The sequence below is a fragment of the Triticum dicoccoides genome, chromosome 7A (genome assembly GCF_002162155.2).
Source record: "Triticum dicoccoides isolate Atlit2015 ecotype Zavitan chromosome 7A, WEW_v2.0, whole genome shotgun sequence".
NCBI lineage: Eukaryota > Viridiplantae > Streptophyta > Magnoliopsida > Poales > Poaceae > Triticum > Triticum dicoccoides.
The window spans coordinates 440,740,843-440,767,076 of NC_041392.1; the positions used below are offsets into that span (position 1 = coordinate 440,740,843).

At 44.4% G+C, this 26,234-nt stretch overlaps 1 protein-coding gene across 1 annotated transcript; it reads right to left on the reverse strand.

Moving 5' to 3' along the window:
* Window positions 1-22,283: 22,283 nt before the first annotated feature.
* LOC119329780 (beta-glucuronosyltransferase GlcAT14B-like) lies at window positions 22,284-25,860 on the reverse strand. The gene is made up of 5 exons (XM_037602872.1): window positions 25,700-25,860; window positions 24,785-25,569; window positions 23,946-24,021; window positions 23,720-23,835; window positions 22,284-23,098 (listed from the first exon to the last, which is right to left on the reverse strand). Exons 2-5 carry the CDS (start codon window positions 25,449-25,451, stop codon window positions 22,533-22,535), a joined length of 1,425 nt encoding a protein of 474 aa, XP_037458769.1. The 5' UTR covers window positions 25,452-25,569; window positions 25,700-25,860; the 3' UTR covers window positions 22,284-22,532.
* Between the last annotated feature and the right edge of the window lie 374 nt (window positions 25,861-26,234).

Sequence of the window (26,234 nt, forward strand, 5' to 3'; positions counted from 1 at the left end):
CGCTCCCTCTACCATCGGGATTGGTGTTAAACCTAAATAATTGTTATTTGGTGTTTGCGTTGAGCATAGACATGATTGGGTTATGTTTATCGCAATACGGTTATTCATTTAAGAAGAATAATGGTTACTCTATTTATTTGAATAATACCTTCAATGGTATTGCATCTAAAATGAATGGTTTATTGAATCTCGATCGTAGTGATACACATGTTCATGCCAAAAGATATAAGATAGTAATGATAGTACCACATACTTGTGGCACTGCCATTTGAGTCATATTGGTATAAAACGCATGAAGAAGCTCCATGTTGATGGATCTTTGGACTCACTCGTTTTTTGAAAGATTGAGACATGCGAACCATGTCTATTGGTATATATGCATGAAGAAACTCCATACAGATGGATCGTTTGGACTCACTTGATTTTGAATCACTTGAGACATGCAAATCATACCACATGGGCAAGATGACTGAAAGGCCTCGTTTTCAGTAAGATGGAACAAGAAAGCAACTTTTTGGAAGTAATACATTTTGATGTGTGCAGTCCAATGAGTGCTGAGGCACGCAGTGGATATCGTTATGTTCTTACTTCACAGATGATTTGAGTAGATACTGGGTATATTTACTTGAAGAAACAAAAGTCTGAATTATTGAAAGGTTCAAGTAATTTCAGAGTGAAGTTGAAGATCATCGTGACAAGAGGATAAAATGTCTATGATATGATCATATAGATGAATATCTGAGTTACGTGTTTGGTACACAATTAAGACATTGTGGAAGTTGTTTCACAACTAATGCCGCCTGGAACACCATAGTGTGATGGTGTGTCCGAACATCATAGCTGCACCCTATTGGATGTGGTGCATACCATGATGTCTCTTATTGAATTACCACTATCGTTTATGGGTTATACATTAGAGACAACCACATTTACTTTAAATAGGGCACCACACAATTCCGTTGAGACGACACCATATGAACTATGGTTTAGAAAAACCTAAGCTGCCGTTTCTTAAAAGTTTGGGGCTGCGACGCTTGTGTGAAAAAGTTTTAGGCTGATAAGCTCGAACCCAAAGAGGATAAATGCATCTTCATAGAATACCCAATACAGTTGGGTATACCTCCTATTTTAGATCCGGAAGCAAAAGTGATTGTTTCTAGAAACAGGTCCTTTCTCGAGGAAAAGTTTCTCTCGAATGAATTGAGTGGGAGGATGGTGGAGACTTGATAAGGTTGTTGAACCGTCACCTCAACTAGTGTGTAGCAGGGCACAGGAAGTTGTTCCTGTGGCGCCTACACCAATTGAAGTGGAAGCTGATGATAGTGATCATAAAACTTTGTATCAAGTCACTACCAAACCTCGTAGGTCGACAAGGATGCGTACTATTTCAGAGTGGTACGTAACCCTGTCTTAAAGGTCATGTTATTGGACAACGATGAACCTATGAGCTATGAAGAAGCGATGGTGGGCCGAGATTCCAACAAATGGCTGGAAGCCATGAAATCCGAGATAGGATCCATGTATGGACTTTGGTGGACTTGCCCGTTGAACGGCAAGCCATTGAGAATAAACGGATCTTTAAGAAGAAGACAGACGCTGATGGTAATGTCACCATTTGTGAAGCTCGACTTGTCTCAAAAGATGTTTCCGACAAGTTCAAGGAGTTGACTATGGTGAGACTTTCTCACTCGTAGCGATGCTAAGAGTCTGTTGGGATTGTATTAGTAGTTACTGCATTATTTATGAAATCTTGCAGATAGGATGTCAAAACATTGTTTCTCGACAATTTTCTTGAGGAAAGGTTGTATGTGATACAACCAGAAGGGTTTTGTCAATCCTAAAAGATGCTAACAAGTATGCAAAGCTTCAGCGATCCTCTAAGGACTGGAGTAAGCATCTCGGAGTTGGAATGTACGCTTTGATGAGATGATCAAAGATTTTGGGTTTATACAAGGTTTATGAGAAACTTGTATTTCCAAAGAAGTGATTGGGAGCATTATAGAGTTTTTGATGAGTATATGTTGTCAACATATTGTTGATCAGAAATGATGTAGAATTTCTGTAAAGCATAAAGGGTTATTTGAAAAGTGTTTTTCAATGGAAAACCTGGATTAAGCTACTTGAACATTGAGCATCAAGATCTATAAGGATAGATCAAAGACGCTTAATAGTACTTTCAAATGAATACATACCGTGACAAGATTTTGAAGGAGTTCAAAATAGACCAGCAAAGAAGGAGTTCTTAGCTGTGTCACAAGGTGTGAGTATTGAGTAAGACTCAAGACCCGACCACGGCAAAAAAAGAGAGAGAAAGGACGAAGGTCGTCCCCTATGCTTTAGACATAGGCTCTACAGTATGCTATGTTGTGTACCGCACCTGAAGTGTGCCTTGCCATGAGTCAGTCAAGGGGTACAAGAGTGATCCAGGAATGGATCACATGACAGCGGTCAAACTTATCCTTAGTAACTAGTGGACTAAGGAATTTTCTCGATTATGGAGGTGGTAAAGAGTTCGTCGTAAAGGGTTACGTTGATGCAAACTTTGACACTAATCCGGATGACTCTGAGTAGCAAACCGGATTCGTATAGTAGAGCAGTTATTTGGAATAGCTCCAAGTAGCGCGTGGTAGCTGCATCTACAACATGACATAGATATTTGTAAAGCACAAATGGATCTGAAAGGTTCAGACCCATTGACTAATAAACCTCGTTCGCAAGCGAGATATGAACAAACCCCATGGGTGTTGGATTCATTACAATCACATAGTGATGTGAACTAGATTATTGACTCTAGTGCAAGTGGGAGACTATTGGAAATATGCCCTAGAGGCAATAATAAAATGGTTATTATTGTATTTCCTTGTTCATGATAATTGTCTATTGTTCATGCTATAATTGTATTAACTGGAAACCGTAATACATGTGTGAATACATAGACCACACCATGTCCCTAGTAAGCCTCTAGTTGACTAGCTCGTTGATCAATAGATGGCTATGGTTTCCTGACCAGGGACATTGGATGTCGTTGATAACGGGATCACATCATTAGGAGAATGATGTGATGGACAAGACCCAATCCTAAGCATAGCACAAGATCATATAGTTCGTCTGCTAAAGCTTTTCTAATGTCGAGTATCATTTACTTAGACCATGAGATTGTGCAACTCCCGGATACCGTAGGAATGCTTTGGGTGTGCCAAACATCACAACGTAACTGGGTGGCTATAAAGGCACACTACGGGTATCTCCGAAAGTGTCTTTTTGAGTTGGCACGAATCGAGACTGGGATTTGTCACTCCGTATGACGAAGAGGTATCTCTGGGCCCACTCGGTAATGCAGCACCATAATGAGCTCAATGTGACTAAGGAGTTAGCCACGGGATGATGTGTTACAGAACGAGTAAAGAGGCTTGCCGGTAACAAGATTGAACGAGGTATGGGGATACCGACGATCGAATCTTGGGCAAGTAACATACTGATAGACAAAGGGAATTGTATACGGGATTGATTGAATCCCGGACATCATGGTTCATCCGATGAGATCATCCTGGAACATGTGGGAGCCAATATGGGTATCCAGATCCCGCTATTGGTTATTGGCCAGAGAGATGTCTTGGTCATGTCTGCATGGTTCCCGAACCCGTAGGGTCTACACACTTAAGGTTCGGTGACGCTAGAGTTGTTATGGGAAATAGTATGTGGTTACCAAAGGTTGTTCAGAGTCCCGGATGAGATCCCGGACGTGACGAGGAGTTCCGGAATGGTCCGGAGGTGAAGATCGATATATTGGACGAAGGGTATTGGAGTCCGGAATTGTTCCGGGGGTACCGGGTGACGACCAGCTTGTTCGAAAGGGGTTTTGGAGGCCCGGCAAGCGTTGGGGGCCCTTATGGGCCAAGGGGAGGGGGCACATCAGCCCACTAAGGGGTTGAGCACCCCTCCCACCCCATCTCATGTAACTTTGAGAGGTGGGGGTGCCTCCCCTAGGGCAGCCACCCCTCCCGGCTTGGGGGGCAAGTTTCCTAGGGGTGGGGGTGTTGGGGAATGTAGTAATTTCAAAAAAATTCCCACGCACACGCAAGATCATGGTGATGCACAGCAACAAGAGGGGAGAGTGTTGTCTACGTACCCTCGTAGACTGACAGCAGAAGCGTTATGACAACGCGGTTGATGTAGTCGTACGTCTTCACGGCCCGACCGATCAGGCACCGAAACTATGGCACCTCCGAGTTCTAGCACACGTTCAGCTCGGTGACGATCCCCGGACTTCGATCAGCACGACGGCGTGGTGACGATCTTGATGTTCTAATGTCGCAGGGCTTCACCTAAGCACCACTACAATATTATCGAGGACTACGGTGGAGGGGGGCACTGCACACGGCTAAGAGAACGATCTTGAAGATCAACTTGTGTGTCTAGAGGTGCCCCCCTGCCCCTGTATATAAAGGAGGAAGGGGGGGTGCGCCCGGCCCTAGGAGGAGGCGCGTCGGAGGAGTCCTACTCCTACCGGGAGTAGGACTCCCCCCCTTTCCCTAGTTGGATTAGGACTTGGGGGGAAGGAGGAGAGGGAAGAAAGGAAAGGGGGGGCGCCGCCCCCCTCCTTGTCCAATTCGGACTTGGGGGGGGGGAGGGGCGCGCGGCAGCCCCTAGGCCTCCTCTCCTCTTCCTCCACTAGGCCCATTAAGGCCCATTAGGTTACCGGGGGGGGTCCGGTAACCTCCCGGTACTCCGGTAAAATGCCGATTTCACCCGGAACACTTTCGATGTCCAAACATAGGCTTCCAATATATCAATCGTTATGTCTCGACCATTTCGAGACTCCTCGTCATGTCCGTGGTCACATCCGGGACTCCGAACAAACTTCGGTACATCAAAATATATAAACTCATAATGAAAAAGTCATCGTAACGTTAAGCGTGCGGACCCTACGGATTCAAGACCAATGTAGACATGACCGAGACACGTCTCCGGTCAATAACCAATAGCGGAACCTGGATGCTCATATTGGCTCCTACATATTCTACGAAGATCTTTATCAGTCAGACCGTATAACAAAATATGTTGTTCCCTTTATCATCGGTATGTTACTTGCCCGAGATTCGATCGTCGGTATCTCAATACCTAGTTCAATCTCGTTACCGGCAAGTCTCTTTACTCGTTTCGTAATACATCATCTCGCAACTAACTTATTAGTTGCAATGCTTGCAAGGCTTATGTGATGTGCATTACCGAGAGGGCCCAGAGATACCTCTCCGACAATCGGAGTGACAAATCCTAATCTCGAAATACGCCAACCCAACATGTACCTTTGGAGACACCTGTAGAGCTCCTTTATAATCACCCAGTTACGTTGTGACGTTTGGTAGCACACAAAGTGTTCCTCTGGCAAACGGGAGTTGCATAATCTCATAGTCATAGGAACATGTATAAGTCATGAAGAAAGCATTAGCAACATACTAAACGATCGGGTGCTAAGCTAATGGAATGGGTCATGTCAATCACATCATTCGCCTAATGATGTGACCCCGTTAATCAAATGACAACACATGTCTATGGTTAGGAAACATAACCATCTTCGATTAACGAGCTAGTCAAGTAGAGGCACACTAGTGACGTTTAGTTTGTCTATGTATTCACACAAGTATTATGTTTCCGGATAATACAATTCTAGCATGAATAATAAACATTTATCATGATATAAGGAAATAAATAATAACTTTATTATTGCCTCTAGGGCATATTTCCTTCAGTCTCCCACTTGCACTAGAGTCAATAATCTAGATTACACAGTAATGATTCTAACACCCATGGAGCTTTGGTGCTGATCATGTTTTGATCGTGGAAGAGGATTAGTCAACGGGTCTGCTACATTCAGATCAGTATGTATCTTGCAAATCTCTATGTCTCCCACCTGGACTAGATCCCGGATGGAATTGAAGCGTCTCTTGATGTGCTTGGTTCTCTTGTGAAATCTGGATTCCTTTGCCAAGGCAATTGCACCAGTATTGTCACAAAAGATTTTCATTGGACCCGATGCACTAGGTATGACACCTAGATCGGATATGAACTCTTTCATCCAAACTCCTTCGTTTGCTGCTTCCGAAGCAGCTATGTACTCTGCTTCACATGTAGATCCCGCCACAACGCTTTGTTTAGAACTGCACCAACTGACAGCTCCACCGTTTAATGTAAACACGTATCCGGTTTGCGATTTAGAATCGTCCGGATCAGTGTCAAAGCTTGCATCAACGTAACCATTTACGATGAGCTCTTTGTCACCTCCATATACGAGAAACATATCCTTAGTCCTTTTCAGGTATTTCAGGATGTTCTTGACCGTTGTCTAGTGATCCACTCCTGGATTACTTTGGTACTTCCCTACTAAACTTATAGCAAGACATACATCAGGTCTGGTACACAGCATTGCATACATGATAGAGCCTATGGCTGAAGCATAGGGAACATCTTTCATTTTCTCTCTATCTTCTGCAGTGGTCGGGCTTTGAGTCTTACTCAATTTCACACCTTGTAACACATGCAAGAATCCTTTCTTTGCTTGATCCATTTTGAACTTCTTCAAAACTTTGTCAAAGTATGTGCTTTGTGAAAGTCCAATTAAGCGTCTTGATCTATCTCTATAGATCTTAATGCCCAATATGTAAGCAGCTTCACCGAGGTCTTTCATTGAAAAACTTTTATTCAAATATCCCTTTATGCTATCCAGAAATTCTATATCATTTCCGATTAGTAATATGTCATCTACATATAATATCAGAAATGCTACAGAGCTCCCACTCACTTTCTTGTAAATACAGGCTTCTCCAAAGTATGTACAAAACCAAATGCTTTGATCACATTATCAAAGCGTTTATTCCAACTCCGAGAGGCTTGCACCAGTCCATAAATGGATCGCTGGAGCTTGCACACTTTGTTAGCTCCCTTTGAATCGACAAAACCTTCTGGCTGCATCATATACAACTCTTCTTCCAGAAATCCATTCAGGAATGCAGTTTTGACATCCATTTGCCAAATTTCATAATCATAAAATGCGGCAATTGCTAACATGATTCGGACAGACTTAAGCATCGCTACGGGTGAGAAGGTCTCATCGTAGTCAATCCCTTGAACTTGTCAAAAACCTTTTGCGACAAGTCGAGCTTTGTAGACAGTAACATTACCGTCAGCGTCAGTCTTCTTCTTGAAGATCCATTTATTCTCAATTGCTTGCGGATCATTGGGCAAGTCAACCAAAGTCCATACTTTGTTCTCATACATGGATCCCATCTCAGATTCCATGGCTTCAAGCCATTTTGCGGAATCTGGGCTCACCATCGCTTCTTCATAGTTTATAGGTTCATCATGATCTAGTAGCATGACTTCCAGAACAGGATTACCGTACCACTCTGGTGCGGATCTTACTCTGGTTGATCTACGAGGTTCAGTAGTATCTTGTTCTGAAGTTTCATGATCATCATGATTAGCTTCCTCACTAATTGGTGTAGGTGTCACAGAAACCGGTTTCTGTGATGTACTACTTTCCAATAAGTGAGCAGGTACAGTTACCTCATCAAGTTCTACTTTCCTCCCACTCACTTCTTTCGAGAGAAACTCCTTCTCTAGAAAGTTTCCGAATTTAGCAACAAAAGTCTTGCCTTCGGATCTGTGATAGAAGGTGTATCCAATAGTTTCCTTTCGATATCCTATGAAGACACATTTCTCCGATTTGGGTTCGAGCTTATCAGGTTGAAGCTTTTTCACATAAGCATCGCAGCCCCAAACTTTTAGAAACGACAACTTTGGTTTCTTGCCAAACCACAGTTCATAAGGCGTCGTCTCAACGGATTTTGATGGTGTGTCACAGCCCCAGTTCAGCCCTTGCTTGTCTTTGCATCATCATCTTGCATCATGATTAAATTCCATTAAAATTTGAAATGGGGATTGCCTAAACCCTAGCATTAAAGGTTTTAACTAGGTTCAAACTTAAAACTTTTCAATGAACCCAAAATGCCTTCATAAATGTCCACCATCTTTGATCCTGGCTAAACCCTCTGCCAAAAATGGTTTCATATTTTTGGAGGCTATTCTGGATTTTTGAATTAAATCATAAGTATTTGAATTTGGACATTTAAATTCTATAAAATATTTTAAATGTCCAAATAATCTTGAAAGCATTTGAGGGCTATTGGAAATAGTTTCAAAAGTGCCCACAATTATTTTCAGGATTTTACAAAATGAATTAGTATTTTTACTAATTCAAAACAGAAAAGAAAAAAATAGAAAACAGAAACTAAATTAAGAGAGAGAGAGAGAGTAACCTCACCTATAGCCCACCTGGCCGGCCCAGCTGGCAGCCCAGCCAACTGGCCCAGCCCACCAGGGGCACGCTTGTCTTCTTCCCCTTGCCAGCGCACGAAGCAGCTCGGTGGCGAGCGCCGACGACGTGCCTGGCCACCTCCTGCGTGCTGCTGCCTCCCCGACGTCGCCCTGGAGACGCCACGCGCCCCCCAGGCCCTCTCAGCCTCTCCCCGTGCTCCTCTTCCTCCTCTGGCTCTCCTCCCGCACGCACCCGAGAGCCATCATCGTCGCCGCTCGCTGCTGTCATGGCCACGGCCACTGCCTCGCCTCACTGATGTGCTCAGACGCTCCGCCTCGACCCCCTCTTCCTCTCCACCGCGCCACGCCCCGCCGGAAGCCCTGCAGCGCCGTCCCCGACATCGTCTTCAACCTCTGGCCGCCGGCGAACTCTTCGGGAATTCGCGAGCTTCAGCTCGTCCCCGGCCTCGCTGTTGCCTCTACTGGAATCGCCGTGAGCCCCTGCCTCTTTCCCCTCTCTCCCCGTGCTCGCCCACGCCTTCTGGCCACCGTGGCCATCGGAGCCGATTGCTCCTCGCCGCCGGCCATGTCGCCGCCGCGGCTACAGCCGTGCAAGCACGCGCCCGAGCTTACCGCTGAGATCACCGCACCCCCACGAGTCCAACACGCCTAACCGCGGCTCCTGCCGTTCCCTGCAACGCCGATCCGCTCAACTCTCGAACTCCGGCCGCCGCGCAAGTCGCCGCCGCCGTCGTTTTAGTCCACTAGAGCTGCTGCTGTGAGCACCACTGGACCCGGACGAGTCCCCTCGTCACGTAGAGCCTCTCGGCCGCTAATTTGGTCACCAGAGGGCAAAATCCGAGCCCCTCCGCCGTCTCGGCCTCGCCGGCGACTCAACGCCGGCAAGGTTGACCCCTGTTTGACCTCCCCGGCGTCCTGACGTGTGGGCCCGGGCCCCTGTTTAATTAGTGCTAGGTAATTAGTGTTAATTAACTTAGTTAACCAGATGAGCCACTGACATGTGGGCCCAGCCCTAGATTAGTTAAGTTAATCACCTACTTAGCACTAACAGGCGCTGTTAGTTAGATGTGACACTGACACGTGGGTCCCACAGGTCAGGTTTGACCTGGACCGAGCCTGTTGACCTGCTGATGTCGGCATGACCTAATGCTGACGCGGTATTACTTTTCGGGATTTAATTTAATTCAGGAAATTCCAGGAAATGTTTAAAACTTTAAAAATTCATAGAAAATCAACAGTAGCTCAAAATGAAATAATTTATATATGAAAAATTATAGAAAAATTCAAGGAATCTGTTTATGGCATTTTCATGCATGTTAGAACAACTTATGACTGTTTTTTAGGCCAAATCATATCAATGGAATTTAAACTCTCACATATGGAGTTTGAATTTGAACCTAGGGTTCAAACCAACTCCATTTAACATGTTGCTAGTTGCATTAGCTCAAACCACAACATATTGACATGTCATGATCATGCATCATATTGTGCATTGCATTGATTGTGTTTCTTTCTCTGTTGCCGGTATTTGTTTCCTCTCGATAGACGTGGTTTCGACGATGAGATCGATGACACCGATGAAGAACTATATTATCTTCAGGAGTGCCAGGCAAGCAAAACCCCCTTGTTCATTCCGATACAATCCCACTCTCTCACTCCTGCTCTCTTTTACTGCATTAGGACAACAACGTTTCAACTGTTACATGTTGCGGTAGCTGAACCCCTTTCCTCTGCATGACCTGTCATTGCCACAGTAAATAGATGAAACCCACTAGCATGAGTAGGAATTGTTTGAGCCCTGATGTGCCTACTCATTCATGCTTGTTTGTCATGCCTGCTATTTCTTAGAGTTGTGTCAGGTCTGATTCATCGAGGATGAATTGGAATGTGTTGAACATGTCCTACTGTGTGTGAGCTAAGTGTGTGAACATGATTTGGTAAAGGTAGCGGTGAGAGGCCATGTAGGAGTACATGGTGGGTTGTCTCATTGCAGCCGTCCTCAGGAACTGAGTTCTGTGTTTGTGATCCATGAACAGTTACTACCACACATTGGAATGCTTAAGTGCCCCTCTCGACTTATTAATCAACCTGATCTCTGTCCAGGAGTTGCAACTAGTTTCTGGTGTTTGTAGGTCGTGCTAGTAGTCTACCAAGTGGTACCCGGTACAGGTGGGATTGGGACAGACTAGGCACTGTGGCACGGTGTACCAAGCATAGATCCATCCATCGAGGTGGGCTTGGGAACCCTGCACACATCGTTTGGGGCCGTGAGCGACACCCCGGCCGGATCTCCTTGCGGATGGAACCCGAATAGGCGATAAACCTGGACTAGAGACTTGTGTGGTTAGTCAGGTCGTGGCCGACTCCCTCGCCAGGCTTCCGCTTGAAGGTTGCCGAGATACACGACGTGTACATGGTGGTAAGTGGCGAGAGCGTGTGTGAAGAAGTACACCCCTGCAGGGTTATCATTATCTATTCGAATAGCTGGATTTCTCGGATATGGAAACTTGGACCCCTTGCATAGTTCATAGACAACTGAAAGTGGATACTCTAAAACTCGCAAGATAAGCGTGAGTGTTATGGATGGCGTTCTTGTAGGGAGACGGGAACGGATCCATAGTGGTGTATTGATATGGTGAATATGTGGACTCGTGTGCGCCATCTCAAAGAGTTACTAGCAGTCGTAGTTCAGGATAGCCACCGAGTCAAAGCTGGCTTGCTGCAGTTAAACTCCACCACCCCCTTTATTGATACCGATGCATATGTAGCTAGTTCTGATGTAAGTCTTGCTGGGTACATTTGTACTCACGTTTGCCTATTTTATGTTTTTGCAGAGAGACGTCAGTCTCGCTAGTAGTTCCGTGTGGACTTCGACGTTTAGCTTGATACCTCAGCTATGATCTTGTGCCCTCGGCAGGATCTGCTAGATAGTCAGGCTTCTCAGCCTTCTTCATTTGTAGTTGTCTGTACTCAGACAAGTTAAGCTTCCGCATGTGCTTGTTGCTTGTATGCTCTGTATGTTGGGTCATGAGACCCATGTTTGTAATATCTCGCTCCTCGGAGCCTAAGGAATAAATACTTGAGTCGTAGAGTTATGTTGTGATGCCATGTTGTATTTACACATGTCGAGCATATTGTGTGTATGATTGAAATGCTTGGTATGTGTGGGATCCGACAACCTAGTTGTTTATCCTTGGTAGCCTCTCTTATGGGGAAATGTAGTCTTGTGCTTCCATGAGCCATAGTAGTCCGCTACAGCCCGGTTCACCGGAGTCCTGCTAGCCCAGCACTACTGCTCAGGACACTTGACTGGCCGGCATGTGTTTCACTTCGTTCCTTTGTCTGTCCCTTCGGGGAAATGTCACGCGGTGACATCCGGAGTCCTGCCTAGCCTGCTACAGCCCGGGTTACCGGAGTCCTGTTAGCCCAGTGCTACAGCCCGGATTCACACGCTGCTGACCGACATGCTCGAAGTTGATTCATGTATGCCTGTCCCCATGGGTTAGTGCCGCTTTGGGTTCACGACTAGCCATGTCGGCCCGGGTTCTCTGTCATATGGATGCTAGCGACACTATCATATACGTGAGCCAAAAGACGCAAACGGTTCTGGGCCCTGGTAAGGCGACACCCGTGGGCATAACGTGCGTGAGGCCGCAAAGTGATATGAGGTGTTACCAGCTAGATCGATGTGACTTGGAACCGGGGTCCTGACAGCTTTGGTATCAGAGCCTGACTGCCTGTAGGATTACCAAGCCAAACTGGTCGAAGTCGAGTCTAGAAATGCTTTAGTTATGTAAGGGAATTGATTGTGGAAGGGAACGTAAGGCTCTTTTTACTCCTTATACCTCATGCCCTCTGATCTGAGTCATCCTCTTCTCTTCTACGGGGATTAAGAACTAGGCCTTCTCATCTATCTATCAGGATGACGAGTTACTATGATAGAGACTTATAGGATTGATGGATTAAGCCTTAGTTCAGTTCCTACTACTTCCATATGTTCATAGCTGGCCTCAGAACCTTGATATTGTGATGTTGAGAGGTTATGCCACCATTTTTGCAGGATGTCTCAAAACTTTTTGAGCATTTACAGTCGTTATGATGTCCGAGTCGTCCCAGGTTTCCAAACAATCTTATGCATTTGCAAAATCCTTTCCCTCTGGTTTTCGATGTTCCTCTAGGCCAGGTTAATCACACTAATTGTGAGTTGAGGTATTCTATTGCCTCGACATATATGTTGGAATTATTATTATGACCCTAGATGTCTTAGTGTGCCACCTAGTAGTCGAACCATGTTTTACGTTTCCGGTGTGATGATTCTGGCCATTATTCTTAAAAGCATCCCGTGATGCCATTTAGTTAGTAGGCATTCTATTCCTGGGTTTTGAACCGAGACTCACCCTACTTGCTTCATGTTGATAGTGTTTGCTAGTTCCTTAGGACATTAGTAAACCTTGTGATAGACCTTGAGGTTCGTGGTACATCATTCTTCCAGTACCATGAACCAATATGGCAGAAGTTCTTGAACCAAAATATCACAATCAGAGTACTCTTGAGGAGTTCTCCATTCATAATTGTGATTATGTCAGTTCTACCTTTATGCATGGGTTATCCGAAAGAAACCTGTTGAACTTGATTCGACATACTAATCTATGCATCCACAACTCAGAAAGTTATATGTTCCTTTGAGTTGTCCCTCTTTAGTTGTGCATTCGTGTTATCGATGCTTATTTTTCTCGTGGTCCGTCGAGCCGTTCTATTTCAGAATGACTAGGAGAAACAAACTCCAGTACCTCATCCATATCTAGGTTTGGATCAAAGCAGTTGTATTCCGCAGATCAAAATGCCAATCCAGCTTTTGATTATGTTCTACCCTGAAGTATTGCCCTCTTTATGTCAGGAATATCATAGGAATTGCACAACCTCCTATGAACTCTTAATACAGTGATACTTCTCGCCATCATCGTTCATTCCTCGGCCCCGTGCTGTTGCAACCGGAATGCCGACAAGTGAATCGTGATGTGTGAAATCAATACTCCGAGCAACTCGTTGCTTGGTAGTAAATGGACAATTTCTCATTCTTAGCGTGTTGGTTATTGAACTACCATTCTAAGATTGATCATGCTACCTAGTCCATATTTCCGGGTGCACCCATCGACCAAGGAGTTAGGATTGTGACAATCCCTTGCTCTTATGATCGTGTCATCTTGCCTTGAGAAGCAGGATTGTTCCCGAGCTTAATAACATATCGGTGGTTCATGATGTTCCGAATATCTTCTCGAAAGTATTAATAGGTTGTCACCTGACCGCTATGTTGAGTTCGTGATCAAGTTGGTTTTTCCATAAACCACCCTTTCTCCAAGGATCTGTGCGGGTTACCCCTGAACTAGTTGAATAAGCTAAACAATAACTTGGAGAGTTGGAAGATAAAAGCTTGCCTAACTCAGTTTATTCCAAAGGGATATCTTGCGTGTGTGTGCGTGTGTGTTGAAGAAAGATGATATCTTCATCAATTGATCCTCATGATCAATTGTCGGTGCTATTGTCTTACCCAAACTTTGATTTGAGTGTGGGCTATAGTCAAATCAAATCAGAACCAACGATATTCGTAATGTTGTTTTACTCATGGTTGATTCCTTGAGCATACATCATTATATTCTTTGGGTCTGACCAATGCTATCACCGTGTCCACTTAATTATGGAATTCCATTTATATGGAAACCTGGATGAATTGTTGTTGAGCCCATCGACAACATCCATGTCCTCTCCATGATTTTGTCGAACATTAAGTGAGTGTTGGAAACTTTTGAAAGCATCTCTTCATCTAGCTCATGAAGTATATGTTTGGATGAAAGAAGTGACTTTCTCTGATTCACGTGCATTTGGTGCAAGTTGCCGCCGTGAGTTTGAGAAAGATTGTTTTTGCTTCCTTTGGAATCATTCCAAGTCAGTTATGCATGTGCGAAGTATACATTGGTTTGTGAGACTAGCTACCTTCATTCTATATGTATCCCTAGCACACAAAGCCACTGATTGATTTGTTCAAGGAAAAGAAGTTCCTTCTTAAGAATCATAACTTATGTTAGGACTTCACTATCCCCGTTGATGGTTCCCCACCTGAACTCGGTAGTGCTTTATCATAAGACTACTATGTGGTCATGCTTGTCTTGGACAACATGTTCACATGTGTGTAGCAGAACCAGCTCATGTTTTGGAGCTTGCTATCATAGTTCATCTCCCGAGAGTCCCGCAACGTTATCTCGTCGACTTGTGTTGCAACCATTCTTTTATAGACATCATGTCTGAAAAATCCTGTTACCAGCCAGATCTGAATCTCAGGCAGATATGATGGCTGGAACATTTCCAAGATCTATGATGTAGGTCCCAATGAGGTTGATGTTTTGGCCGACACACCTAGCCAGAAGATCTATTATTGTAGCATCTTGACTGGTCAATTTCACCATCTTCTCCGTGAGGATCTTGTGCGACTTATTTTAAAAGTTGTTCCTTAGGGATTCTTGTGCTATTGGTATTCCTCGATTATGCTATACCATTCAAATGGTGGAATTTCTCTCGACTGTTGAGTTATCTCCCAGTTACCAGAATCATTCCCAGCATTTGCATTTTGTTCCCAGCCTGTACCACCATTGTGCCATTCTACCATGGACTATCCTTCTCGGTAACCTCTAAAATAAGCCTGTACCACCATTGTGCCTGCATCTTTTGGCTTCAATATTATGAATATGTGTGTCACTACTATCGAGATTTAATAAGAATAGACCACTCTTCAAGGGTGCATGACCATAAAAGATATTACTCATATAAATAGAACAACCATTATTCTCTGATTTAAATGAATAACCGTCTCGCATCAAACAAGATCCAGATATAATGTTCATGCTCAACGTTGGCACCAAATAACAATTATTTAGGTCTAATACTAATCCCGAAGGTAGATGTAGAGGTAGCGTGCCGACCGCGATCACATCGACTTTGGAACCATTTCCCACGTGCATCGTCACCTCGTCCTTAGCCAATCTTCGCTTAATCTGTAGTCCCTGTTTCGAGTTACAAATATTAGCAACAGAACCAGTATCAAATACTCAGGTGCTACTGCGAGCATTAGTAAGGTACACATCAATAACATGTATATCATATATACCTTTGTTCACCTTGCCATCCTTCTTATCCGTCAAATACTTGGGGCTGTTCCGCTTCCAGTGACCAGTCTGCTTGCAGTATAAGCACTCAGTTTCAGGCTTAGGTCCAAATTTGGGTTTCTTCTCCTGAGCAGCAACTTGCTTGTTGTTCTTTTTGGAATTCCCCTTCTTCTACCCTTTGCCCTTTTTCTTGAAACTAGTGGTCTTGTTGACCATCAACACTTGATGCTCCTTCTTGATTTCTACCTCCGCAGCTTTCAGCATTGCGAAGAGCTCGGGAATTGTCTTAACCATCCCTTGCATATTATAGTTCATCACGAAGCTTTTATAGCTAGGTGGAAGTGATTGGAGAATTCTGTCAATGACGCAATCATCTGGAAGATTAACTCCCAATTGAATCAAGTGATTATTATACCCAGACATTTTGAGTATATGCTCACTGACAGAACTGTTCTCCTCCATCTTGCAGCTATAGAACTTATTGGAACTTCATATCTCTCAATCCGGGCATTTGCTTGAAATATTAGCTTCAACTCCTGGAACATCTCATATGTTCCATGACGTTCAAAACGTCGTTGAAGTCCCGATTCTAAGCCGTAAAGCATGGCACACTGAATTATCGAGTAGTCATCAGCTTTGCTCTGCCAGACGTTCATAACATCTGGTGTTGCTCCAGCAGCAGGCCTGGCACCCAGCGGTGCTTTCAGGACGTAATTCTTCTGTGCAGCAATGAGGATAATCCTCAAGTTACGGACCCAGTCCGTGTAATTGCTACCATCATATTTCAACTTTGTTTTCTCAAGGAACGCATTAAAATTCAACGGAACAACAGCACGGGCCATCTATCTACAGTCAAACATAAACAAGCAAGATACTATCAGGTACTAAGTCCATGATAAATTTAAGTTCAATTAATCATATTACTAAAGAACTCCCACTTATATAGACATCCCTCTAATCCTCTAAGTGACCACGTGATCCAAATCAACTAAACCATGTCCGATCATCACGTGAGATGGAGTAGTTTCATTAGTGAACATCACTATGTTGATCATATCTACTATATGATTCACGCTCGACCTTTCGGTCTCTGTGTTCCGAGGCCATATCTGTATATGCTTGGCTCGTCAAGTATAACCTGAGTATTCCGCGTGTGCAACTGTTTTGCACCCGTTGTATTTGAACGTAGAGCCTATCACACCCGATCATCACGTGGTGTCTCAGCACGAAGAACTTTCGCAACGGTGCATACTCAGGGAGAACACTTCTTGATAATTAGTGAGAGGTCATCTTAAAATGCTACCGTCAATCAAAGCAAGATAAGATGCATAAAAGATAAACATCACATGCAATCAATATAAGTGATATGATATGTCCATCATCATCTTGTGCTTGTGATCTCCATCTTTGAAGCACCGTCATGATCACCATCGTCACCGGCGCGACACCTTGATCACCATCGTAGCATCGTTGTCGTCTCACCAATCTTATGCTTCCACGACTATCGCTACCGCTTAGTGATAAAGTAAAGCATTACAGCGCAATTGCATTGCATACAATAAAGCGACAACCATATGGCTCCTGCCAGTTGCCGATAACTCGGTTACAAAACATGATCATCTCATACAATAAAATTTAGCATCATGTCTTGACCATATCACATCACAACATGCCCTGCAAAAACAAGTTAGACGTCCTCTAGTTTGTTGTTGCAAGTTTTACGTGGCTGCTACGGGATTAAGCAAGAACCAATCTTACCTACGCATCAAAACCACAATGATAGTTTGTCAAGTTGGTGCTATTTTAACCTTCGCAAGGACCGGACGTAGCCACACTTGGTTCAACTAAAGTTGGAGCAACTGACACCTGCCAACCACCTGTGTGCAAAGCACGTCGGTAGAACCAGTCTCGCGTAAGCGTATGCGTAATGTTGGTCCGGGCCGCTTCATCCAACAATACCGCCAAACCAAAGTATGACATGCTGGTAAGCAGTATGACTTATATCGCCCACAACTCACTTGTGTTCTACTCGTGCATATAACATCAACACATAAAACCTAGGCTCGGATGTCACTATTGGGGAACGTAGTAATTTCAAAAAAATTCCTACGCACACGCAAGATCATGGTGATGCATAGCAACGAGAGGGGAGAGTGTTGTCTACGTACCCTCGTAGACCGACAGCGGAAGCGTTATGACAACGCGGTTGATGTAGTCGTACGTCTTCACGGCCCGACCGATCAAGCACCGAAACTACGGCACCTCCGAGTTCTAGCACACGTTCAGCTCGATGACGATCCCCGGACTCCGATCCAGCAAAGTGTCGGGGAAGAGTTCCGTCAGCACGACAGCGTGGTGACGATCTTGATGTTCTACTGTCGCAGGGCTTCGCCTAAGCACCACTACAATATTATCGATGACTATGGTGGAGGGGGGCACCGCACACGGCTAAGAGAACGATCTTGAAGATCAACTTGTGTGTCTAGAGGTGCCCCCCTGCCCCTGTATATAAAGGAGCAAGAGGGGGTGCGTCCGGCCCTAGGAGGAGGCGCGCCGGAGGAGTCCTACTCCTACCGGAAGCGGGACTCCCCCCTCTTTCCCTAGTTGGATTAGGACTTGGGGGGAAGGAGGAGAGGGAAGAAAGGAAAGGGGGGCACCGCGCCCCCTCCTTGTCCAATTCGAACTTGGGGGGGGAGGGGCGCGCGGCATCCCCTAGGCCTCCTCTCCTCTTCCTCCACTAGGCCCATTAAGGCCCATTAGGTTACCGGGGGGTTCCGGTAACCTCCCCGTACTCCGGTAAAATGCCGAGTTCACCCGGAATACTTCCGATGTCCAAACATAGGCTTCCAATATATCAATCTTTATGTCTCGACCATTTCGAGACTCCTCGTCATGTCCGTGATCACATCCGGGACTCCGAACAAACTTCGGTACATCAAAATATGTAAACTCATAATGAAAAAGTCATCGTAACGTTAAGCGTGCGGACCCTACGGGTTCGAGAACAATGTAGACATGACCGAGACACGTCTCCGGTCAATAACCAATAGCGGAACCTGGATGCTCATATTGGCTGCTACATATTCTATGAAGATCTTTATCGGTCAGACCGCATAACAACATACGTTGTTCCCTTTGTCATCGGTATGTTACTTGCCGAGATTCGATCGTCGGTATCTCAATACCTAGTTCAATCTCGTTACCGGCAAGTCTCTTTACTTGTTTCGTAATACATCATCTCGCAACTAACTTATTAGTTGCAATGCTTGCAAGGCTTATGTGATGTGCATTACCGAGAGGGCCCAGAGATACCTCTCCGACAATCGGAGTGACAAATCCTAATCTCAAAATACGCCAACCCAACATGTATCTTTGGAGACACCTGTAGAGCTCCTTTATAATCACCCAGTTACGTTGTGACGTTTGGTAGCACACAAAGTGTTCCTCCGGCAAACGGGAGTTGCATAATCTCATAGTCATAGGAACATGTATAAGTCATGAAGAAAGCAATAGAAACATACTAAATGATCGGGTGCTAAGCTAATGGAATGGGTCATGTCAATCACATCATTCTCCTAATGATGTGATCCCGTTAATCAAATGACAACACATGTCTATGGTTAGGAAACATAACCATCTTCGATTAACGAGCTAGTCAAGTAGAGGCACACTAGTGACGTTTAGTTTGTCTATGTATTCACACAAGTATTATGTTTCCGGATAATACAATTCTAGCATGAATAATAAACATTTATCATGATATAAGGAAATAAATAATAACTTTATTATTGCCTCTAGGGCATATTTCCTTCAGGGGGCGCCCAAACCCATCTAGGGTTTTCCCTGTGGCCGCCGCCCCTCCCCTAGGGAACCCTAGGGCGCCTCCTCCACCCCCCTTCCCCTATATATAGTGAGGGAGTGAGAGGGCAGCCGCACCCCTTCCCTGGCGCAGGCCCTCCCCCTCTCCTACACCTCATCCTCCTCCGTAGCGCTTGGCGAAGCCTTGCCGAAGAACCACGAGCTCCATCACCACCAAGCCGTCGTGCTGTCGGAGTTCCCCCTCAACTTCTTCTCTCCCCTTGCTGGATCAAGGAGGAGACGTCTCCGGGCTGTACGTGTGTTGAACGCGGAGGCGCTGTTGTTCGACGCTTAGATCAGAATCTACCGCGATCTGAATCGCTGCATGTACGACTCCACCAACCGCGTTCTTATAACGCTTCCGCTTAGCGATCTTCAAGGGTATGAAGGTGCACTCCTTCTCTCTCGTTGCTTGTATCTCCTAGATTGATCTTGGTGACACGTAGGAAATTTTTGTATTATTGTTACGTTCCCCAACAGTGAATCCATATGTGGTTGTTACTTCACAAGGAGGAGCACGTGCCCATGGCCTTTCAGCGCAACTGATGGGAGATTGTCTCTCCGAATTTCTTCAACCGATTTGATTGGCAACATGCTATACATTTTGTGATGCATAAAGAGACGTGAAGTTTTTGCACCTGAGCTCAAATGAGCTCTGATGAACAGTAAAATCAAAAAATAATTACAAAATGTTCAAAAAATCTTATTTTTAATGTAAAACTTTCACAAATGTTCTAAAGTTTGCAAGTTTCATCATGAAATCACATTTCTTGAAGTCATGGCAAAAAAAGTCGATACTTTGAAAGTGCTACTTTCGAAAGCATTTTGGAGCACTAATTTATTTATTTTTTGCCATGACTTTCACAAATGTGATTTCATGATGAAATTTTGTAAGCTCTTAGAACATTTGTCAACGTTTTCCACAAACAAAAAAAAAGATTTTTTTGAACATTTTGAAAATATTTTTCCAAGTCACTGTTCATCCCAAGCTCATTTGAGCTCGGATGTAGAAAGAGACTTTCGTGCATAATACTCATTTTTCTACGTCCTTTTTCATTTGCCCATGGGCAGCCACTAGAGGCATTTTATTTGTTGAACTTTATTGAACCCGAACGATGAACTTTAAAATAATTAGTAAAGTCAATAAGCTTCACCTGATGCAGAGGTCGATGGTGTTCCCTTCTTTTCTAAAAATAAAATAAATACGTACTCTCGTATTGCCTGCTAACTCACCCTGTGGGCAAAGGTTTACACATACGAGTAAATTTTTATAAAGATATAAGTTTATTTGTGGCCTACAAAAAAGACAAATATGTGAATATAATTGATTTTGTCTACATACATATACATAACCGTTATGGGCTTAGTTTATAGTTATAATTCAAAGGGATAACTAATTTTATGCCCCTATTTGTGCCCCACTCGGCAGTTTTACCCTAATTTTCAAAAACCCTCGGTTATATCCAAGCCACTTTGCTCCTTTTATGCTTTTGCCCTTTGACCTTCATTTTGAAAACTTCGTAGAAAATTCATACTAACTCGAAAAAATGCAAATAAAACATCAAAATGTTCAGAAAAAGCATCACCTAGATGGGCATGTCATTTGCATTCATAACTAAAGTGTTGGGAAGTCCCTACCTCAGTTTGAGCTCATATGATCTCATCATGAACAGTAAAAATATGAAACAATTGGAAAATAAAAAAAATTTGGTGGCAAACATTGTTCTGAGTGCTTGCCAAGTTTCATCAAGGGATGACATTCATGGAAGTCGTGACAAAAACACAAATTCAGCACTCCAAAATGCTTTTCTTTTTTAGCAACAATTTTTTTTGCCACGACTTCCATGAATGCCATCCCTTGATGAAACTTGGCAAGCAATCAAAACATTTGTCAATGTTTGCCATAAAAGAAATTAGAATATTTTTTTCAATTGTTTCATATTTTACTGTTCATGTTGAGATCATATGAGCTCAAACTGAGATGGGGACTTTCCAACACTTCTGTTATGAATGCAAATGACATGCACATATAGATGATGTTTTTGTGAATATTTTGATATTTTATTTGCATTTTAACGAGTTAGTACGAGTTTGCTACGAAGTTTTCAAAGTGATGGTCAAACGAAAGCATAGAAAGAGGTAAGTGGTTTGGGCAGAACCGGGATTTTTGGAAAATAGGGGTAAAACTGTCGTGTAGGACCAACTAGGATAATTGATTTTATGCCTTTAGTTGGGTCACACTCGGACCGCGGCAGGTTTACCCCTAGTTCCCTAAAACACTCGTTCCGCTCAACCACTTTGCTCGTTTTATACTTTTGCCCTTTGACCGTTTGACTGTCACTTTAAAAACTTCATAACAAATTCACACTAACTCTGAAAAATGCAAATAAGATATCACTATGTTTAGAAAAATATCACCTATATGTGCATCTCCAGCATTGTTTGGGCGAACTAGGGATAAACCTGCCGAGTGGCCCAACTAGGGGCATAAAACCAATTATCCCTACAATTAATTATCCCTAATTCAAAAAGGCTTGCAATTTTGTCTATACCCACTCGGCGCATCTCCAGCATTGTTTCTCAAAACGGACACACTAAGACATCAAATCCGGACAGCAGGGTGGGTCAGCCGGACCTAGAGAAAAAAAGTACATGGGTGGACATGTGGTCCAACCGACAGTGAGCCAAGTGGACTATCCAAACACTCCCATAGATCCACATGTTTATGTAATCACAAAATTTGTCTAAAAAATTGTAATCACGAAATGCTATGTATTGTAAAAGATGCTGTCAACCGGACAAAAAGAATTCCGTGTTCCAGAGGAAAATTTTGTTGGGGAGATTTTCTTTTTCCTTTCTACCATATTCCAGGTATAGTCAGAATTTGGATATGTTCCTTCTTTTTTCCTGTGAACAAAGTGCAACAAGAACACATGAAAAAATCTTGACCAGAGAAAGAACATATATGATACAAGGATCCATGTCTTGTTTGGACTACAGCAAATATTGTAGAACTAAAAATGAAGTGTTCCACAATTGTTAATTTCCATGAGATGGTAGTGTGTATCGTGGTGTGAACATCACCATTTCAACATTTTCCTTGGTCAGAATGACGCACTCATCAGCATTGTTCATTTCAATGGAAGGGGTCAAGCTCTTTCATTTACAAGCAGGCAATCAAAATTATCCTTTACTTTTGGGAACATACCAGTCTCTCTTTGTTTGATCGTACGAGAGAGTTGAGCAGCTGCCGTTGCGGTAATCCCATGACAGCACCTTCTTCATCAAGCCGCGCAGCCTCTCAGCACCTGGACCAGGCTCTAAAACAGAGTCTTCCTGTCTAGACAAACAAGGGTCAGCCCCTCCTTCAAAGCTCCCATTACACCATGCCCCAGGAGTGAACCGGCCTTCAGAGCGGTGCAGAAGCTCACGGTCGATCCTGTCCAAGACCTTGTCTTCCTTTGGAAACTTCCGTGCAAAGGGCGCGCCACTCTTGACCATGTTGTTGAAGTCCTTCATGGAGAGGGTCAGCGGATGCTGTTTTGCAGGGTAGTCCCAGGCAATGTAGTGCAGGTCATGACCAACTGCAGTGCCCTGAAACTCATCAGAGTTGCAGATCACAGTATGGAAATAACCTTCTGGAGAGGAGATGAAGTTGACATAGTACATCAGGAGGGTGCGTGGGAGATTATCCCAACCCCATATGCAGTACTCCAGGAAGGATTTCGTGAGCATTATCCAAGCAGAACCTGATGATCCCAACAGGGAGGGCTGTCATGTTAAGATACACTAGAAAGTGTCATTTCAACAAGAAAACATGCCTTAACACTCAACAGACACCAAGACCACCAGTTATAAAGTTGCTCACATTCTCATCCTTATACACAAAAACTTTTGATTTTCCATACTACTATTAATTCAGTTTGTATCCCTGTTTACTAGAATAAAATTTGGAGTCACTTTCTTGATGCCAACAAATGATTCCATACACTGTTTCGCAGGATAAGGGTTTCCAGTTTAGTAACAAGAAATGCAAATAAAAATCATATGCATAGATAATACAAACTTTTGATCATTTAAGAATAGCACGCTGTCTTAACTAAATTAGCGCCCTGATTCAAATACTTTTGCTCACAATACCTCCAGACTGATATGCCAATCCAACAAATAGCCACTGTTATTCTTTATGCAAAATGTACAACTTGAACTAAGAAGCTATAGCAAGTGTAAAAATTAAGAGCACAATTGAATAAATTTAAGCAAGTGGTTCTCGAAGGCCACATGTCATGTATGCCGACTGCCACACAAATGTACTGGCTTATGGGTTGAAATGTAGAATTGCCAATACTGAAATCAGAAAGCAGTCCTACCAGTATATAATTTGAAAGATGTTGGCAATTCTCGCCGCTCAGGTGTCGTAGAAAGGTCAAACTTTTTTGACAGATAAAGCCCTGGGTCCAGAACTATGGGTTTTGCTCTTTGGATCCTGTGATGAAAGCACACAGACATCAGAAAAGGCAAAGTAGTTTGCGAAGGATAAACAGAGCTAGATAATGTAAATCAAAATAAAGTGTTTACACCATTAAGAAAACGTACCTTTTCCATCCAGATATTTGCATGTGCTCTATAAAATTAAGATTTCTTGGCAAAGACGAGAACACATGAAGTATATCTGTACAAAAATAACAGCAGTTAACTACTTATGGAGTATGCAATAAATTAAGTATATCAGCACAGAGATAGTATCAGTTCACACTACAAGTACACTGCCTTCAGTAGTTATGTTGTTGATTTAGTGAAATTTTAAACGAACACTGCACACTGGCACTTCACCACCTGTAACCTATCCATGGCCTCTATCCTCTAGATATCGACGTAAGTGATGCTTCCTGACGCTTACAATCTTCACTCACTGAGGAGGCTATCCTCTACATAAGTGATGATAATGCAGAAGATATCTGATTAAGCTAGTCCAGACTGCAGGCGTAGGGCAACATATGTGGCCCCGAAGCGCACATACTATGAATGATTTTAATCTTATGACATGATATTGTTGCCAGAGCACTGCTACGCAGACGATAGCATGCAGACGATTTTTGGACGACAAGCCAATCAAACCGTCCATGTATAGCAACAAAAGGCAGCACACCCCTTGATGGACCATCGTCTGATGGTCGTGCATACTGTTCGTCGTGTGCACAGCAATTCCGATGTTACCAACTACAGTGCTCTATATCAGACAACAGGAGTACAGTTTCAGCAGGTAAATCAAGGAATGAACATAGTATCACATTGGCTGGTTTGTGTTTGCCAATCATGAGAATGCAGCTCCAGCTTTCATTTAGTTGTTCAATGCAACAAAAGACTGGTCCCTGGACAGGAGTGGTATGCACTGCAGGAAAATAGAAATGGAAATGTTGAACAAGAGCACTAACCATCTTGCGTCATGAGGGGATAATCCGAGGCGCTGAGGTTGATGAACCAGTCCCACTCCAAGCCTTCTTTGAGGAGGATCGCCACGGCGTGGAGCGTGCAGGCGACCATCGTCGGCCCCTTGTACGTGACCAGGTTGCCCTTGGCGATCACCCGCACATTCCCGACCTGGCTGAACATCGGGTCCCCCTTGACGTACATGGCCAGGTCAATCCTCTCCCGGGGCGGCGCCTCCAGATCCAAGTGCAGGATGTACTGGTTGCGCGGGTGGTATATCGCCTGCAGCACCCTCCGCATCCGCAGGCCGTCGCCCTTGGTGCCCTCCAGGAGATACGCCAGCCTGGGCGGCTCGGCGTCGGAGTCGTCCGAGTTCACGGCGGCGTTGTCGGGGTTGTCGTTGTCATCCAGCAGCGGGTCCTTGGCCTCGGGTTCCACTGACTGGCCGCTGTCTCGCTGCGACGGTGAGCCTCCATCGTCCCAGTCGGTGAACGAGACGACGTCGACGAGGAAGGCGTCGTCGCCGGCCAAATAGGGCGGTGAGAAGAGGCCGCAGGCGGCGGCCAGGAAGAGGGTGACCGACACGAGGAGGCTCGCGAGGAAGGGGAGCAGCCACCGGCGGTCGTTGAAGGGCCGCCCGGGGCCGGAGTTGAGGCCACAGCTCTTCCTCATTTGCTCGTAAGCATTCCACTAGTACACCGCAGTGGCGGAGCTAGAAAAAATGTCAACGGGGGCGCGCACGACTCCAAATCCAAAGCCTGTGCTTCCCAAATCGCTCTAACTTGCCAACCTACATTCGCAGATCACGTCAAGAACAGTGAGCAAACTCGAATTTGTAGCCACCATTCACACTTCATCAAATCCCCAATTCCTAAATCGGCAAACCCCAAATGAAGGGGAGAAATTCGAAGGAGCGTTACCTGTGCTCCCGTGACCCCGCCAGGTGCCGCGCCACCGCCCTACGCTGCCTCCTGCGAGAAACCGGCCTGAGGGATCCAGATTGGTTGCTTCGTCCGGCTCCACGCTTTGGTCGGAGCAGCAGGCCTGGAGTGGTTGAGCTCGGCAGCGTACAGCACTAGCAACACCGGATTTTCCTCTTCTTCTTTTTTTTGATTTTTTTTAGTAGGGCAGCACAAGATTTACATTTTACCTTGGCTCGACTTAAAAAAAATCAGATCTATCATAAATAACCACAAGAAGATAAAGCACCTCAAACATAATAAAAATTAAATCGAGGTCCGTGGCCACCGAAGGACTATTGTCGCCGCCAGAACGATGTGCCGTTGTTGCCGCTCCCACATCAAAGACGGCCTCACCTTGTCGATTAGAGTTGGCCAAACGGGCCGGCCCAGCCCGGCCAATTGTAATCGTGTCTGGCACGGCCCGGGCCACTAGGGCATAATTATTATATGGGTCGTCTTGTGTCGGCCTCTATATATAGGGATTGACTATTTG

Excerpts from the sequence above, each read along its gene's own strand:
- LOC119329780 (XM_037602872.1), bottom strand. The coding sequence starts at position 25,451 with ATGAGGAAGAGCTGTGGCCTCAACTCCGGCCCCGGGCGGCCCTTCAAC. Across the intron at positions 24,022-24,784 it reads TCCCCTCATGACGCAAGATG|ATATACTTCATGTGTTCTCG; the intron begins GTTAGTGCTCTT and ends ATTTTTGTACAG. Across the intron at positions 23,099-23,719 it reads ATCTTTCAAATTATATACTG|GTTCTGCTTGGATAATGCTC; the intron begins GTAGGACTGCTT and ends TGGGATCATCAG.